An 18,062-nucleotide genomic window follows, 5' to 3' on the forward strand; every position below is an offset into this window, starting at 1 on the left:
TATTTTTTCTAACAAATAAAAATAACGAATAGGGGCAAAAGATTATCAACGGTTTGTTAGATTTGACAGACGTTTATGAATAACGCCATTATCGCCAATATACAACCCATTTGTAATTGAATCATAAACTACTATACTTATAAACTTATACTTGTGTTCGTTAAGTTATGGCAGGCCGAAGCCTATATATATCAAGGTTTCGGTTTGATTTGGTTTCTATTAAAAGTGACATTCCATTTCCAACTGCAGCTGCAATACTGTTGATTTTACTATGGAAATTGACAATGACAGCGACGCGTTTCCATAGTAAAATGAACAGTATTGCAGCTGCAGTTGGAAATGGAATGTCACTCTAAGTGTAATCATACCCAATCGTGCACCTAATCATATAGGAACAGGAATATAGTTTGACATGGTTGACACTACTACAGTCCTTTATGAGATGGCAGGTACCAGCGCTACTTTTAACGTTAAGAGCCAACAAGAGTGGTCATTTCTCCATACAAACGTACTCGACTATTTCCTTCGTGGGTTTTGATGCTAGAGCAATGATTTTAACAACACAGATTAATATTGTCAATATCTGTGTCAGAACATTTTGATTTTTTGATATTTTTGTTTTTTAAGGCGCTAGAGCCCTTCAAAAATGGCCAAAATGGCCAACTCCTGTTTCGTCTTAACCGGTCCTTCTAATGTACCTATTGGATTAAATCCGTTATCTTTCAGTCTTCAGTATTTTCCGATTTCATAAATCATTAGAACACCTGTGTCTACGATAAATCACTAAACGCCGGTTGTAATTAAAAGGAATACAGGTAAGATTTTGGAGCACAAAGTGTATAATTAATTTTTGTTTCTTAGATGAATCACCGATGATTAGAGACGAGGCCAGGATTTCGTGACCACTTGTATGGACGCAGATGTTTACGTTATAATTGCTGTTGCACTTAATGATCCGAGACGGCGGTCCACATCTGAAATCATTAATACACCGTCCGTAGAAATGGACGTCTGTGGCGCCTCAGTCTTAGACAGGTAGGTTGAAGATAATTGTTTAATGGAGCGCACAACAAATGTTACCTACTACATAGATTATTGTATACGTAATCTCGTATACAAATTATGTAATAATCTATTATGTACGTATGCACTAATAAAGACATACGAGGTAGATGTGATACATTAACAATATCTAGACACGCGGCAGCGTGTCAAGCCAAGTTCAAGCAAAGGAACTGGCTAGCCAGCGCCGAGTGTAATATTACACGAACCACTTGGTGCCACTTTTGACCCTTCTATAACTCAAAACATCTTTGACGTAAACACATAAAACTACGTGTGTTTAATTATATCCATAAGGATATCTAGAAGCCCAAATTTCATGAAGCTAGCTCAAACGGTTATAAAGGTATGAAGGTCAAAAAGTCGTAAATTTTAAGACTGACTTATGACTTATAGTACCTAAACCTAACCTACTTCCAGATGACCTAGAAGGATGAAATTTGGAATCCAGCTTGGTTATTGTGTGTAACCGTAGGAAAAAATCTAAAAATAAAATAAAGTTAAAAAATAGGGGGGGTCCCCATACAAAAAAACCACTTTTTATTGGGACTGACATATAAGTACCTAAACCTAACCTACTTCCAGATGACCTAGAAGGATGAAATTTGGAATCCAGCTCGGTTATTGTGTGTAACCGTAGGAAAAAATCTAAAAATAAAATAAAGTTTAAAAATAGGGGGGGTCCCCATACAAAAAAACCATTTTTTATTGGGACTGATATAAGTACCTAAACCTAACCTACTCCCAGATGACCTAGAAGGATGAAATTTGGAATCCAGCTCGGTTATTGTGTGTAACCGTAGGAAAAAATCTAAAAATAAAATAAAGTTTAAAAATAGGGGGGGTCCCCATACAAAAAAAACATTTTTTATTGGGACTGATATAAGTACCTAAACCTAACCTACTTCCAGATGACCTAGAAGGATGAAATTTGGAATCCAGCTCGGTTATTGTGTGTAAGCGTAGGAAAAAATCTAAAAATAAAAAAAAGTTAAAAAATAGGGGGGGGGTCCCCATACAAAAAAATATTTTTTTATTGTAGCGTTGGAACCGTTACAAGCAGATATTTGAAACTACCCCAATATATGTATTATTATATTTGCTATATTAAAATAAAGTTTAGTCAAAAAATAAGTGGTGCCCCATACAAAAAACTTTTAATACGCTCTAAACAACCGGCCAACGGTGTGTCGTCGGCGGCGCGCGGTACCACATAATTATACAAAGAACAGAAGTAAAAACCATACAGCGGAAACACAAGAAAAAACATTAAATCTCAATACCTGCCTAGTTTTCTTTACAAAAAGTATTGATATCCCACCAAAAACATAAATGTAAAAAAGGAGAGCCAAGTTCAATACAAAAATTATGCTTGGCTGCGGGGCTCGCCGCAAAAAGAATGGAGATCTAAATGAGTGCCACTGCCAAGTTCTATGCAAAATCCAAATATGTATTTATAGGAACAAAGTAACATTATAAACAAGTATTAAACTCTATTTCTTTGCTTTATTGGATACCTATAACAATTGCTGTTATTTAAAAAAATGTGAGATCTTAAAGTAGGTTAGATTTGGCTTGGCCAGGTTTTATCAGAATTACAATATATATAAAATGATTGATATAATGAAAACTGGCCAAGTCAAATCTAACCTACTTTAAGGTCTCACATTTTTTTAAATAACAGCAATTGTTATAGGTATCCAATAAAGCAAAGAAATAGAGTTTAATACTTGTTTATAATGTTACTTTGTTCCTATAAATACATATTTGGATTTTGCATAGAACTTGGCAGTGGCACTCATTTAGATCTCCATTCTTTTTGCGGCGAGCCCCGCAGCCAAGCATAATTTTTGTATTGAACTTGGCTCTCCTTTTTTACATTTATGTTTTTGGTGGGATTACCTTAACAACAGTAAGTCGAGGAAAACCGCAGACTTAAAGCCAAAGTAACAAATCAGTCCAGTCCCTGATACATCTAAATTTACCATTCATCTTCGCCAAAGCCATAAATAATGTCGAGGTACGCTATGAAATTGTTTTTTCGCACTTCTTTATGGGTGTATTTATAAGAAAATTATAATAATTGTGTGCGCCATAATTACCTGATGTAATGTAAGAGGCCAGCAAAATATAGCGGCCAATTTGAATTTATGTAAAATATCGCGCAATAAATTTACATTTTAATACGTCCCTCATGGCCGGCGTGGGCGCGATATCTCTGTTTAGAATCAGAAGCTCGTATCTAGAAATTGCGAAGATCGATCGGTGACGTGCCTAGTCAATCATTCCCAGCTGAACGTTCAATACCAAGGCGGTACCTAACTATATAGAAAACTAGATTACATTAGTATATTATTATCAATTTTGTAAGGTATTATGTACATAGATTACCTACATTTTAAACTAAATCATTATCACTAATGATAGTATTCGTATTTTCCACAAAAGTAAACGACACAGTATTTTATATATCAACAGCAGGTAAGTACTTGATTAAAACATAATTCCGATCGTCTTAAACGTACGAGTAATTCACGAGTAGATAAAAAAGTCAACGTAATATCGTATCTGGGTAAAACATTCTTATTATGATAATGGTTAATTCTTGACATATTTTATATAATGCAAGCCCTAGGCGAGTTGGCCGACACTATGTCTAATAAATTTATGGGCCTTCATTTTCGAGTTGATCGGCGCTCGAAATTATAATCGTCGTGCTCGAGGCGCGGCGAGCCCGGCCAGTGGGCCTACCGCGAACCACGTCCGACGTGTTGCCTTGCTGTCACACTTACGTACGAATTTACAAGTGCGACAGAGAGGCAACACGTCGAACGTCGTTCGCGGTAGGCCTTCAGCGCCCGCGCCCGCGCCGCCGCGGCGAGTCGAAGTTTTCAGCGCGAGATTATCACCCGAAAGAAACGTCTCTTCGATTTGCAAAACAAGTTTGATTTGATTTGTGTACATAGATTTGTTTCCGAAAGTTAAGAATATCTAATCTTTATTGCATATTATGTAAAAGAAAATGTATCATACCAAAGGTGAATATAAGTACCTAGTTACCTACAAGGCAAAGTAGAATATATTTTTATTATTCGTGAAACAAATACCCCAAATTTTGGTGTCTTTCAAATCCACGTTAGAACTGGTTGTCTCCTTGTGTCCGGTATCCTACTTTAGGCAAGAGACTAGAAACTCTTGTCTTACTGTGTGTGAGTGATCCAAATGTCATCTTGTGATTAGAAGTTGATTCTAAGGAAACACGTGAAAATTGTGAAAGCCGACCCAATAGAATATTAACTCACAAAAGTCCCATAGACCCTACTCGCACTTAAAAGCCGATTTCCACCATTTTTAATATTTTTCAAAAAACGACAGAAAAAAAATGTTTTGTTGAGAAATGCGACCAACATTCGGACATCAAAAGCATTTGTAAGAACCTAAGTCCTACAGAGCTCGTGTTAAAATTAGAAATAAATATGCTCGAGACGATTATGTACCAAATTTTCCTGTATATAGGTAATTAATTAGCAAAGAAGATAACTATTTTCGTAATCCGTTTTTTACCTAAAACAGTTGTTGACATAATGAGTAAACAAGCAAAATAAAGTGAAAAAACTGTTGGTAGAAAGAGCATAAATGTCGTTATACACGCCGAAGTGAGGAAACGACATGTCGCGTTTAATGATCTAGAAACATCGGGGCCGAGAGGAGCAAAAGTTAATGCCATCCAACACGCATCACTGTAACCTCCGACTACCCGCATTGTTACAGACAGAAGATCTTACAACCATCAAAATCTTTATGCCATTGACATAGGGTTTCATTTTACCTACATTCTTCTTAAATGTTTATTCATTACAACCATGTTCCCATAACACCGCTAATTTTAAAATCCGAAACCGCATTATTGTTTTTGTTTCTCCGCGATTCGCTTTTCCTATGTGAACGCATTCGTTACATTTTTCATGCTCATTACACCTTCTAACTGCTTAACGACTGCGTATTTTCTATTTAAATGTGTAAAGCAATTCATTGTTAAGAATAACGCTAAATCGTGGCCATTAAAGTAATGATTAATCGTATCGGATAGAGCGCGTTGAGTGCGTCGGATCTGAGTGCGGAAATGTTCGCGCACGTGCGCCGCGCTCGCCGCAGCCTCCTAGCAAAAAGCAAATGGCTGTTTTATGGAAATAACACCATTTATCTCGTAAAATATGCTTGACGACAAAGCGACTTGTCCAGGAAAGGACTGCATGCATTAACTCCATTCATGTGAAAGGGTACAGCGTATATTGGTTAGTTCGGAGTTCAAAAAAAGCAGTATTAAATAATGTGTCATGGGGTATGTAATTAATTGGGGCGAAAATGTATGTTTGTGCAATAAATAGATGAGACACGAATACTTACAATTTCTAGATGTTTGAAATACATTTCGTAATGAACATAAGATGATGTACTGTACTGATACCCATAGGTATACGGTGAAATTTAGTAGGTTGTGGATATGCAACTTTGTGAGGAAGTTCGAGTTTCTAGTTACGCAGCAGCACATTACAGTTAGCCCATTGGCACAAATACCGCTAAATGCCAGTTTCACACTTAGTTATCATGATCTCATAGGATTTACAACATTGTATAAATATAAGCTCAACCGATATGACTCTTAACCTTATTGATCAGTTTTATCGGAGATCAAGGGTTAATTTGAGAGAGTTTGAACGCTAATACCTATAAAACGAAACGATTATCAATCAAATCTGAATCTGGGTGTACAACTTTGCTCACACGACGACGACTTTGCGACACTCGTTGCCCGAGTCACTCTTTAAATCCTGGTTTTATGGCATATCAATGAAACCAATATGCATTTTTGTAGTGCATTATGTAGTAGAACTTTTCCGCAAGCTAATCAATTAAAGCGTAAGTAATTGCTTTGCCCATTTAGTTATCCCAGTAACGTAGTTATCTTGACTAAGCTCGCCCGTTTCATCGCGTGTCTAGCCAGTATATCGCTACGACGGCAAAAGTTCAGCCGCCAGGGCAAACACTGACAACGCGAAAAATGCTATGATTATCAACTTGGCCATCAAGTCATTATCGGCAGGGTTAATTTTGTTTATAGAAATTAATCTATAAACTTCTTTGTGAATTTTATACGAGGAAAACACTTCAATAAGGTCAGTCGGCTTGTTACGAAGCCTGTAGCTTGTCTATATTTGCATTCGTCCTGATGGAGCCTATTCTAGACTAAATATAAAATTAGATTATTTTTATGACTCGAAGGTATCTAGAGTTGAATAAAGCATTCTGCAGTTATTAAAAATGCGTTTCGTGAGCATTTTGCCTATATGTATTTGGAAAATTAAACTATGCTCTTTTAACTAGGCTCCACTCCGAGGTCCAATAATAGCTCATTCTCTCAAAATGTCGCATTGGACACGCTCATACGACTAGACATGTGTTACACGCAACAACTATAATTTGGTGCGTTTGGCGTCGCTAACCGTCGGCTCGGAAGGCGACGGAAGCCTGTCACAGCCGCAATTACAGTACCGAGAATCGGCATTAGTTCGGACTGAACTATTTATGTAAAATAAGAGCAACCGAGCAACCTCCCGTACGGGGAAACGGCGATTGCACGCATCACTCATTAAGCACTTTAGAGCAATTTGAGGAGAGCAGAAAAAGTCGGACGGGACGCCGCAACATCGCGTGGTCAATTAAAATGTTGCCGCTCGGCTGCTGCGCCGCGCTGCGACCAACGGTATTTTCACGTACAAAGCGGCAAATTAACTCCGTCCAGTTCCACGGAATTGCTCGTATCCTCCGCTATTTAAATAAGGTACTGTAACTAGCTTTATTTAGCAAGTTGCTAGTTGTCGTTGCAGCTTTCGACTACGCGGTGTTTGCAACAATTTCATCAGCAATTCGAAGTTGAACATGTTCGGAATTGCAACGTATGTAGTTATCCTAGTTAATACTAATGTACGTAGGTCTATAACCGGCCAAGAGCGTGTGGATCGTGCGTTTGATCTACAATTCTATGTACCAGGACAGAATGTTTTATATTTAAATATATTAGATTCAGATTGAGACTGTTATAAAAGCTTATCCCGTGTCTTTCTCACATTTATGTAAGATTTAGTATTCTCTAAGCCAATTTAATAGGTACATTATTTCGTTATTTACAATATCTATACACCTACAAAATCTGGCTCGTGATATGATAAAGTGCCGGTAGTGTTTTAATTCAATTAAGCTCGGCATTTAAACGCCATGAAAGAACAAGCACCGTTCGGTGGCCCATTACACCTGATGCAGCAGAGTGACTGGTTCGTCACCCATGACTTTCATTCTACTTGCTTTAATCTAGTTCAAATCCATTTACGATCAATGTCCACGTCGGTTGGTTTTGCGTTAGCGAGAAAGTGTACGTATGAGAAAATATAATTCCAGTCTAATATCAATACGTCAAAATGGTATTCAAGAATTGACCTCCTGAGGCTGCGCCTACGCAGCGCCTACCGCACCGGTATTCAAACAGCCTCCGAAGTAAAAGGCAGTATATCTCACTACTATTTCAGAACACTTACGTTCTTTTATAAAACGATATCACTTCCGGACAAACGCGTTTACATATTTACATTTAATGCAATTCAACCTATTGTAAACACTTACATGTGAAAAACTAACAGTCAGGTATAATAGTACCACATTCCTGCATTTGTTATTATGGATGAAGTAGCAATTTATTACAAGGCCTAGCGGATCGGCGTGTGACTTGGGAATCTGGGTGAATTTCTTAACCAGGGGACCCATGCTGGTTTTAGCTCCTCTACACCAGCGGTCCGCATGCGGCCCGCGAACCTCTCACTTGCGGCCCGCGAGCCTCCCTGGCTATTTTGTATCTTATATTGACAAATGAAAATGTCTGATAAAGTCATAAATATTAACAAAGTGCGGCCCGCGTCTTCTTCGTTAACTGCTATGTGGCCCTTGGCTGCTAAAAGGTTGCCGACCGCTGCTCTACACGATCATACTGGCCCACTAAGATAGGCCAGCGTGTAGAGAGGGTAATGATGTCAGATGGCTTATGGCGAGGCGGAATGGTGATGGGATGGCCACGGTGACGGATGTTCGTCCGCACATCAAAGGTAGTGGGCAAGCGATGGTGCGTACGCATCTACACGTGGCCCATTCTATATGTAGTGCGTGCTCTCAACCATCGCATGGCCACCTCGCTGGTGCAACGCTGGGCCATCGTGTAGAGCTATAATAAAGGTAAGTTGAAACTGGGCCCAAATCTCGCCGACTGTAGGCGCTGCCCTTCCTTCCCACATGTCCTTCATTCTCATCAGCCTATAACACATGCTACTTTTGCGACTGGTCTGGCCTAGACAGTTAGTGACCCTATGAAACCGATGGTCCTGGGTTCAAATCCCGGTAAGGGCATTTATTTGTGTGATGAACACAGATATTTGTTCATGAGTTGTATGTATTTACAGTAAAGGGCCAAAAAGAATGCACATCGGCAATCATCGCATTTCCGAATACAAACGAATGCTCATTTCCATGTACATCAATTATTAGGTTATTCGTTTATCAGAATTTGAATTTAGAACTAAGTACTTTATTGTTGTTTTGTTTTGATTTCACGTGAAATATATAGAGCTGTAAAACACGATGTAACTATTTTTAATTATTGCTATGTTCTTGTCAGGGAAAAATAATCTTCATAAATATATATTTTATATAAGATCGACAAAAAGTGTAATATTGTAATGACAAATCTCTGTTGAACCTAAATAATTACTTACATTAACATCCTCATGTTTTTTAAATTGGTTGGCTTCAGATAAAAAATATTTATAAACATTGTGGATAATTTCGCGTGACTGGTAGAGTAACGGCTTACCTTTTTTCCCTATAATAGTACAAATTTAATTTTATAGGGGTTTTAGCAGCTCTATATATATATTGACTTAGATAGGCGACTGCACTCTCTCGCATTTGAACCATGACTGACAAAACAAACGTCATGGTGTGTGCGACACAGATATCGCTATACGAAGTCGAAATTAGCCGATTGCCTCTTTCTAAAGCTCGATGTGCATTCTTTTTGGCCCTTTACTGTAAGTATTTATATATTATATAAATATATCGTTGTCTACTTAAGTTTTCTTGAGCTCACTGTGGGGCTTAGCCAATTTGTTATATCAACGACAACTCTATTAGGTACCTACATTATCAGTGTAGTGTAGATATGTACTTGGTGACAAAATATTCATTAAGTAGCTATCTACATATCAAGCTTATCTAATATCTACCTACCTATCATCAAGTTTAATGTGTTAATGTTAAATTCCGTTTATTCACATACAAGAAGTAATTATAGCGTTTTTTATTGTTTAATACCAGCGTTTCACTATAATAGGAATTAGTTACTACAAGTTTCTGTTGACGCCGCCAATTATCAAATACCATTGTAATTACCAACTCGTAGACCTCGAGTACAAATGGATCGGTACATAGATCACCTCGCAGCTAATAGAACCCGTCCGAGACGCATCAATCACGAGCCACCAACAACAACGAAAACACTGTTAGTTTTGCCGCTGAATTATTAATTACATTCCCACAAAAAACGCACACACGACGCCGAAACGCATAAATTTCTTCCTTTTTCACCGCACAAAGGAGCCGGGCGCCCCACAACAACGCTAAACAGATTAGCCGCCCGACACGGCCGTCGCGGCATAATTTTTGGCGCCAGTAGTCCTGCCTCTAGATTAAACTAATATGAAAAGGAAATTGAGTAGAAAATGGACGAAGGCTCTATGTGTCATTAAGGATTGGTTCCGCCGCTCGAAAGCGCCGCCTCGACCTTACTTATTTGAGTTCACTTAATTGAATTAGCATTTCGGTAGTTTTTATGAACTGCTAGTAATGTTCCGAACGAAATTTAATGGCCTATTTTTGGTTAATAACAATAACGTTTATGTGACCGAACTGACTAAATAATTGCCTTAAATTCTTTATGTGGGCGAGCGAGGGAGGATTATGTATTAATTACTTTTTTATGTTTTTATACGGAATGTTACTAGGGTTTCTGGTTTCTCGGCCTTTTTGATTTCTCGAGGCACGGGAATTCTCGACCAGGATTTCTCGAGTTTCTCGAGTATCTCGAGAAATTTTGAAAGTTGTAAGAAACACCATGTTATTTTAATTTTTTTGCTTTTTTACAAATAAGACTCACGCGAATCGTAGGTGAAATCAATAATCAAACGTATGGTAAATTTTTAGTCACCATAAATTGCTCTTTTCAATAATCACAAATTCAACAACAAACAAAAACTATACTACTATAGGTGCAGGCGTGCGCGACGGCGATGTGATATGCTAATATAGTGTATATCTTGTTGTGTATATCTTAATAAATTTAACTTGATGTGACAAACTTACAGAAGTTTTACTACGTAATATTAAGAGCCCTTCAACGTGCAGACTAGCGCCACAGCTAAATAATCGTGATTATTCAAATTTAACGAAAGATATTTAAAAAAAGGGGGCCGCTACGTACTGTATTGTGTATTTAAGTACTTACCTTTTGAATACATCAGACTAGTTTTTATGTTGCTGGATTCGTCAATCTATGCGTCTAAAGTTAAAACGGCCGTTTTTGTTTTGAGGTCCCAGATCGACGAAACCAGTGACATAAAAACTAGTTTAATGTATTCAAAAGGTACTTAAATACACAATACAGTACGTAGCGGCCCCCTTTTTTCAATATCTTTCCTTAAAATTAAATATTCACGATTATTTAGCTGTGGCGCTAGTGTGCACGTTGAAGGGCTCTTAATACTTACTGAACGTAACAATGAAGCTGCTACAATTGAGATATTTTGCTAATAGGAATATATCGGGATGATTTAATGTATCAATAGTAATTTAGTTTTGAGGTTTTTGTTAATATGTACATCCTAGGTCCTGTAGGCAATTCACTTTTGCATTAGAAAGAAGATACGAGATCATGACGTCGTAATAAAAAGTTATGTATTGAGAAACATTTTTGAAAAATAAATCACGGCAAATATGTAACAATTAACAAATCATATACGATATTTTATATTATTTTGCTTTCATAAGTAATAGTAAAAAAAAAAATTATAGCGTTTTTCAGTAAAAACACACGTCATGAATGTCACGATAGTTCAAAAGTTTCAAAACATGAAAATCGATTGAAGCCAGAACGCTAGGGGACGGATCAAGGCAGTTTTTTATTTGGTTGGTTAACTACCTAATAAATTGTTTAAGTACCTGAAAATGTAAAAAAAAAAACATTGTTTACATTAATTTAACTACGTAAAGAAATACACTATACCACGTGTTATACGCGTTTTCTTTTTACTTATCACAAGAGATTTATTTCTCGAGTTCTCGAGGCGTAGAGAATTTTTTTCCCGTCTCGACTTAGAACAAATTTCTCGAGATTTCCCGCCTCGAGAATTCTCGAGCAGAAACCCTAAATGTTACCTACTTGAATAGCCTATTTCATTGCATAACAATTTATATACATAATCTCGACAACGGCATTATGGGTTTGACATTCTGAATATATTATTAATCCGTAAGTTATTGTAAAACTATACAAAAGTATCAAGTAAATTAGATACTATGAGTAAAATCTACTCAACATAAATTAACCCTGTCACATCATACGATATATTATTCATGAACAACCAAACTTCACCTACTCGACTTATTCCAACTAAGGAAGATAAGTAGTTATTTGTTTTTCATGTGTGGAAAAACTTTATTCGAGGCTGGTCACCCCTGAGACCGTATGAATAGTAATAGAGGTTAAGGCTCTAGGGACGGAGGATGGGTCCCGCCGTAATGCGCCGCTTATGGTGCGTGCTAAATCGACAATACCCGGGGGTGGCCAGCTAACAAACCATTTTATGAACGCCTCTTTTGGGCACAGCTCCAATCCAAACTTTAAACAACTTTTATACCGTGAAGAGTTCAGGCCATCTCAATGTTTATGTCACGCCTGGATGTTTTATTTTCTGATTTGATATAGTTTTTGCTATTGTATAAGGTCCTTAAAAGCAACACAGAAGCCGGTCAGAATTAGATTCGGTATATTAGATGATCTGTTACACTTTGCACAGATTTTTGTTAGCATTGTTAATAGGTAATAACTAACTCAAACAATAAGAGCAACAGTGGACTTTTTGCTTTAGAGTGACATTCCATTTCCAACTGCAGCTGCAATACTGTTAATTTTACTATGGAAACGCGTCGCTGTCATTATCAATTGCCATAGAAAATGAACAGTATTGCAGCTGCAGTTGGAAATGGAATGTCACTTTTACTCTGTCGAATATGATTCAGAGTGATGTGTGGGTATTATCAACCTTTGGCGCGTCGAAATGTGTGCCTATAGTAAGTGTGTGGTAAGCTGGTAAGGGAGTGCGGCCGTGTTTGCGGCGGCGCGTACGCTGCACTCACATTCATGAGCAGGTCCGGAGAGGAGGAGCCCTTGCCGCTCATGGCGCCGGCCGGTTCATGTCACAAACTCACAGCACTCGCGGCGGCGCAGGCGGCGCGGGCGGTCTGCGTGCGCCGAGCGACGACTGCCGCGCGAAGGCCCCCACCGCACAGCCCAAGCCCCCACCGCTACCGGCTGCCTCATTTCTCACTATAATTTGCGTGCTGCTCGTTTTTTACCATTATTACTCCCTCGTTTTGTTTTACGTATTATCGAGTGCATCCCGCTCGCACCGGCCGCCATGCGCGGCGAGCGCCGCCCAGATAATAGCCGCGCGCAATTACCGCGAGCAAGCCGGCCAGCGCCGACACTGCCAACGCCATCTCGTGTCGGGAGGCGGAACTAAAAGTTGCCAATTCTTAGCAAGTATATTTTGTAAGTATGATAATGAATGTATAAATATTCTTTTATAATGATATATAAATAAATATACACTTAACAAATATCCTACACACAGATAAATAAAACAATCTGAAATCTAAGCCTTCGGCCTAGTATTAGTTATACTAATTAATATTTACCTACCACTAATATGGACAACCCAAAACACCATCTACATATATTATACTACTGCATCAGGTTTATGCAAATACATAAGTGCGACCGCGACGCAATGATATTGAAATCGTGGGATCGTTCAAAAGACTTCAGATGCAACCAGAGTAAAATCACCACGACCACCAAATTGGCTCAGTACTTAGTTATTACGAACGAACATACCCACATCATACATACAGCTAGTAATTAGAATAAAATCTTAGCCAGTAAAATGAAAATAAATGTTGAACAATTGTATACTTAGGTCCATAGTAAAGTTATAATAGAAAAAAAACTAACGTTGTATAAAAACAAATGTATAAATTTGGGTATTTGTACTGACATTTGCACGTTTTTTGTGTAAATGTTGTGAAAAAACACTACCTAATGTAATGTTACCTACACAATTTTATTCTATAAATAGTATGTATAACGAAAACTAAAGCCTACGAGTTTCGTAGCACTTCGTAGCCATTGCGTAGCGCGGAGCCAAATTCGTGACCAAAGCCGTAGCAAGCTGCATAAGTACACAAAGTTTGTACGCTGTTACGTGGTTAGGTATTAAGTACCTACCTATAGGTAACTTAATTAATGTAAATAAGTATCGGCTCGATTCGGGAAATGAATTAGAGACTCACTAGATATGAAATAGTAAAGATATGTGACGTTCCACTGCAAAAGGTACCTTATGGCGGCTGGCGCCGCGATTCGGGAAATGAACTAGATATTCACTAGATATGAAATAGTGAAGATATGTGACGTTCCACAGAAAAAGGTACCTTATGGCGGCCGGCGCTTACGTCGCATAGCGCCGCAATAATATTGGAGCCAACCACCACCAACCGCCATAAGGTACCTTTACTCGTGGGACGTCACATATCTTTACTATATCGTTTCTAGTAGTTAATCTCTAATTCATTTCCCGAATCGCGCCGTGTGTTAGTACACAACCACAAGTAGTGTCATGTCTATATTCAGAGATTCTCCTTTGCGCATTCCTAGATAACTGTCATAAATTAACTGGTATATATTAAATTTACACTTCTGGATGCGTTTTACAATGCGTGGGTTTGTTTTGAATCCCACTGTTTGAACAGGACAATGGTCCACCACGCGTAACTCCCATAACAGCGATAGGAAAATCCACACAATTGTAAATAATATACCTATTAAAATTTGAAACTCGTTTCTAAATTGCTGTTACCTATGCGTGTTGGGCAGTGAATCAAGGTTTTGAACGCCATTTCATTGGTCGGGTTTGGGCTATGTTTTGACTCGGTAAAGTAAGTTGATAGAAGTGATGGAAATTGACATGATTAAGTGATATTGCATAGAATATAGTTGACTTACAACATTTGGAACTTCTGTGGTTTTCTAAGTAGCATGGGGGCATTTAGGGAGTAAAATAGTCTTTCTTTATTATCTATCACCGTGGCTGTCACATTCTAAGGAGTGGGAGAGTGACGCGTGACACGACAGGCGATAAAAGCGTTACCATCCTATCCGTGTTAGTGTGTGCATATACTTTTAGACTAACTGAATCGTATTACTACTGAACTGAGATTTCTACTTAGGATTGGGATATTTTGGACGGGGTTAGGGATTCAAAATGCCAAACAAGACAATATTATTACGATATTTTAGTATTTATTTAGAAATCATTTTAAATGCACTACTTAACATAACACTTTACCAACAAGGCACGTCAAATAAGAAACTAACTAAATATATACAGTAAAATACATTATAGATCACAATAAACCTTCTGGTAACTCAGAAAATATTCCAACCAACATCTTTCCAACAAATCATACGATTATGACCATGACATTAACTTTTGACAAGGAACCTTTAGCCTTCCCATCCCATTAAGAGGATTACATGCAATTACCAAAACTCCACCATAACTTTATATCCACAATATACCTAGTCATGTCTTAAATTAAAACGATTCTTCACTTATTGTCCAAGCGCTACAGGCGGCTGGAGATTATAGTGTCCCTGAAACATGGTATAATTATCTTTCGTGGCACACTGGTAGGCAGGGAAGTGCGTTGGATACTGCCGGGTCGTGTCGGGCAGGGTTGGGTACTGGTAGACAGGGCGAGTGGCTGCAACAGTAGTCAACGGGCGCGCATATAGTGTCTCTTGCCGCATGTCCGGCACCCAGCCTGCACTCGCGCCGCTCCCAAACACCATTCCACTGTTGTAACTGGCACTAGACACATTCGGCGCAACTGCTCCGTAGTTTAGAGACGGAGGCATGGACATCTGCTTCGACGCAACACTCACAGCCGGCACAGTTCCGTAATTCGCGCTGCCTATCAACGCCGCTGGCAACTCTACAGATCTCTGCTCAGTTTTCTCATTAGTAACCTTAGCAGATTCTTCATTATCTTCAGAGTTAGCTTTCTTAGGTTTCCTCGTCATATTCGCGTGGGTTTTAACATGCTTAGCGAGATGATCTGAGCGCATGAATCGCTTCGTGCAGAGTTGGCACGCGAATCTCTTCTCTCCGGTGTGCGTGCGCAGATGCCGCTGCAGCTCATCAGAGCGCGTGAATCTTTTGCCGCAGAACAGCCAGTTGCATACGAATGGCCGCTCGCCCGTGTGCCAGCGGAGATGGGCTTTCAGATGCGAGGTTTTCCCGTAGACTTTTCCGCAGCCGGGCACGTGGCAGACGTGTTCACGCTTAGCACCGTCCTTGCCGTAGTTGGGTCCGAGGCCAGCGGCTTCTGTCAAGCAGTTGGGGCAACGGCACTTGGCGCAGCGGCGCTGGAGGTCGCGCGCCTCCTCGGCGGCGGCCGGCGGCCAGTACGGGTACTGAGGATACGCCGGCAGCTCCCGCCAGCCGCACCACGCGCCTGACGAAGCACTGCTGCATGACGAGAGGTCTGAAGCCGGTGAAATCGCATCGCCGCGTCCGCACCCGTATCCGTAACTGGGCATCATACTCATCATCTGCAACAAACACCGAAAATATGTTAATTCACTATGTACATACCAGCTTAATATATGTTTGCTAACGCTTGGATTAAGTAGGTACTAATTAAAAAAACTAATTTGTAACTCGTCAGTAATCAAGGTATACAATTATCTAATCCGAAATTCGCAACAAAGTCATAATTCACAAAAGCGTTCAGATCAGATAAGTTTAAATGTTTCGCAAATAACTCTATTAAATTACTGATCCAGCCTTAAACATCAAAAATAATAGGTTGCCAAAGGCTATACGCGTAAACTAGGGAGGCAATAGTGTTAGGGCGGACCTGTTGCGCGGGCGGATCCACGTATTGCATATCCGGTGACGGTGGTGACAACGTAGCGCGACGAGCCTTCAACTGGATAATTACAGGGCGGCGCACCGTTCGCGTCGAGACGTTTTTAATAACTGGCTTCGGATGGAGGTAACGAGCGGTTGTCGCCTCGCCCCGGCCCCCGCCCGAGGGTAGCGCCGCGCGCGCACCCCGCGCCCGCGCAGCCTCCGACACCCCATACCCCACCACACCGCACCGTGACTTATGCCCCTACTCACTTCTTATAAGAAGCTATTCACATAAGTGACGTCACTTGATTATGTTGATCAATGTAGGTATAATGAATATCGTGATTCGGTATTTCTTATGTAAAAGTGTTGCTTCGAAATTTAAATTCAGCGATTTAATAATAAAATTAAAAACGAATTACTTAGAATATTATGTATAATACCTACTTCATTTATTATACATTGACTACCTACTTAGCTTTGATTAGTACATTACTTAGGTAGAGGTTGTTTGTTACCAGGAGTTCAATTCAGATACCAATTTCTTGATAGTACTGATACTGATATATTTACCTATATCTGAATAGACCTCACTGTATTTACCTATAATTTCTGTTTAATTTATATATTCTTCGAGTGCATAATCCGTACATTACCTACATATTGAATAAAATGATTTACCGATCCATAATTCCCCGCTCCGTCTGTTAATAGTGTTACGAAAGCGTTTTATTTTATTTACTTATTTAATTCTCAGTGGATCTGGTCAAGCTTGTTCTGATAGCCATCTACCTACATAATATTATTCTTCTGTTTTGACTCTCACGCAGCGCTTAATGTTTTTAATTTTTTCTCTATTTCGGTCAGCAGTTCGCGGCACAGCAGTATGATTTATGCATATCCGAGGCCAAACCTTTAATTACACGTTGTTAAAATATGGCAGTTTGTTAAATCGTTCGAGATGCTTTTGTTTTACTAAACGCCGCTCTCTTAGAGAGAACTACTTTTCCTGTGTTCCGCCGAACTTATTCTTTTATTTGTTTATTTGTTCTTTTTATTGTTTTACTAATGCTGCGGTTTGTACAATAGATTTGTTCTATTTAATTAATAGACATAAAAAAATATAAAGGTTTGATTTGACAAGAATGAAAAGTCTAATCGAGCATGAAATGTTTAGTTTAGCTCCTCGAAAAAAGCCATACAGCTAGAGGATGGAATAAAAGGATGGAGGATGTGAATGATAAGTATGGAACGCTTGAAAAGTCTCTACTTCGTTTAAAAAAACATTGTCTTTCGATAGAATAAGTAGTAATTGCAGCTGGAAAAATCTATTATAGGTATTCGTTGACATCATAATTAGGAAAAAATGGACTGAATGTCACAAGCGTTCTCTGCTAGTCAACTTTATGAGAATCTTTAATTATAATGGTGTATTATGATCAGACATCGTAAATGTTATAGCATTTTTGGTGCAGCGGAGTGGTGGCTAGATAATTCCAACTGAAATGGTAAATTAAGGTTAATATTAACGTAATTAACGCTAATTAACCAATAGGGTTGAAATTGCTTATACCAATTCCGTTAACACCACCCCGCTGCACAGAAAATGCTTTAAAATTTACGATGTTTGATTATGACATGACC

General features: G+C 38.9%; 2 protein-coding genes across 3 annotated transcripts in view; both read right to left on the minus strand.

Annotated features, from left to right (window-relative positions):
* The window catches only part of LOC134665090 (transcription factor Sp9), a 99,550-nt gene extending 86,589 nt beyond the window's left edge, over positions 1 to 12,961 (minus strand). For both annotated transcript variants that reach the window (XM_063521908.1, XM_063521904.1), the window contains exon 1: positions 12,577 to 12,961. In XM_063521908.1, coding sequence (XP_063377978.1) covers positions 12,577 to 12,618 — 42 coding nt within the window. In that variant the 5' untranslated portion in view covers positions 12,619 to 12,961. The remainder of the gene's footprint in view (positions 1 to 12,576) is intronic.
* A 1,817-nt stretch (positions 12,962 to 14,778) lies between these two features.
* Positions 14,779 to 16,682, minus strand: LOC134665093 (transcription factor Sp9-like). The gene is made up of 2 exons (XM_063521915.1): positions 16,423 to 16,682; positions 14,779 to 16,114 (listed from the first exon to the last, which is right to left on the minus strand). Exons 1-2 carry the CDS (start codon positions 16,450 to 16,452, stop codon positions 15,113 to 15,115), a joined length of 1,032 nt encoding a protein of 343 aa, XP_063377985.1. The 5' UTR covers positions 16,453 to 16,682; the 3' UTR covers positions 14,779 to 15,112.
* Between the last annotated feature and the right edge of the window lie 1,380 nt (positions 16,683 to 18,062).

Source organism: Cydia fagiglandana, chromosome 6, assembly GCF_963556715.1.
Source record: "Cydia fagiglandana chromosome 6, ilCydFagi1.1, whole genome shotgun sequence".
NCBI classification, from domain to species: domain Eukaryota; kingdom Metazoa; phylum Arthropoda; class Insecta; order Lepidoptera; family Tortricidae; genus Cydia; species Cydia fagiglandana.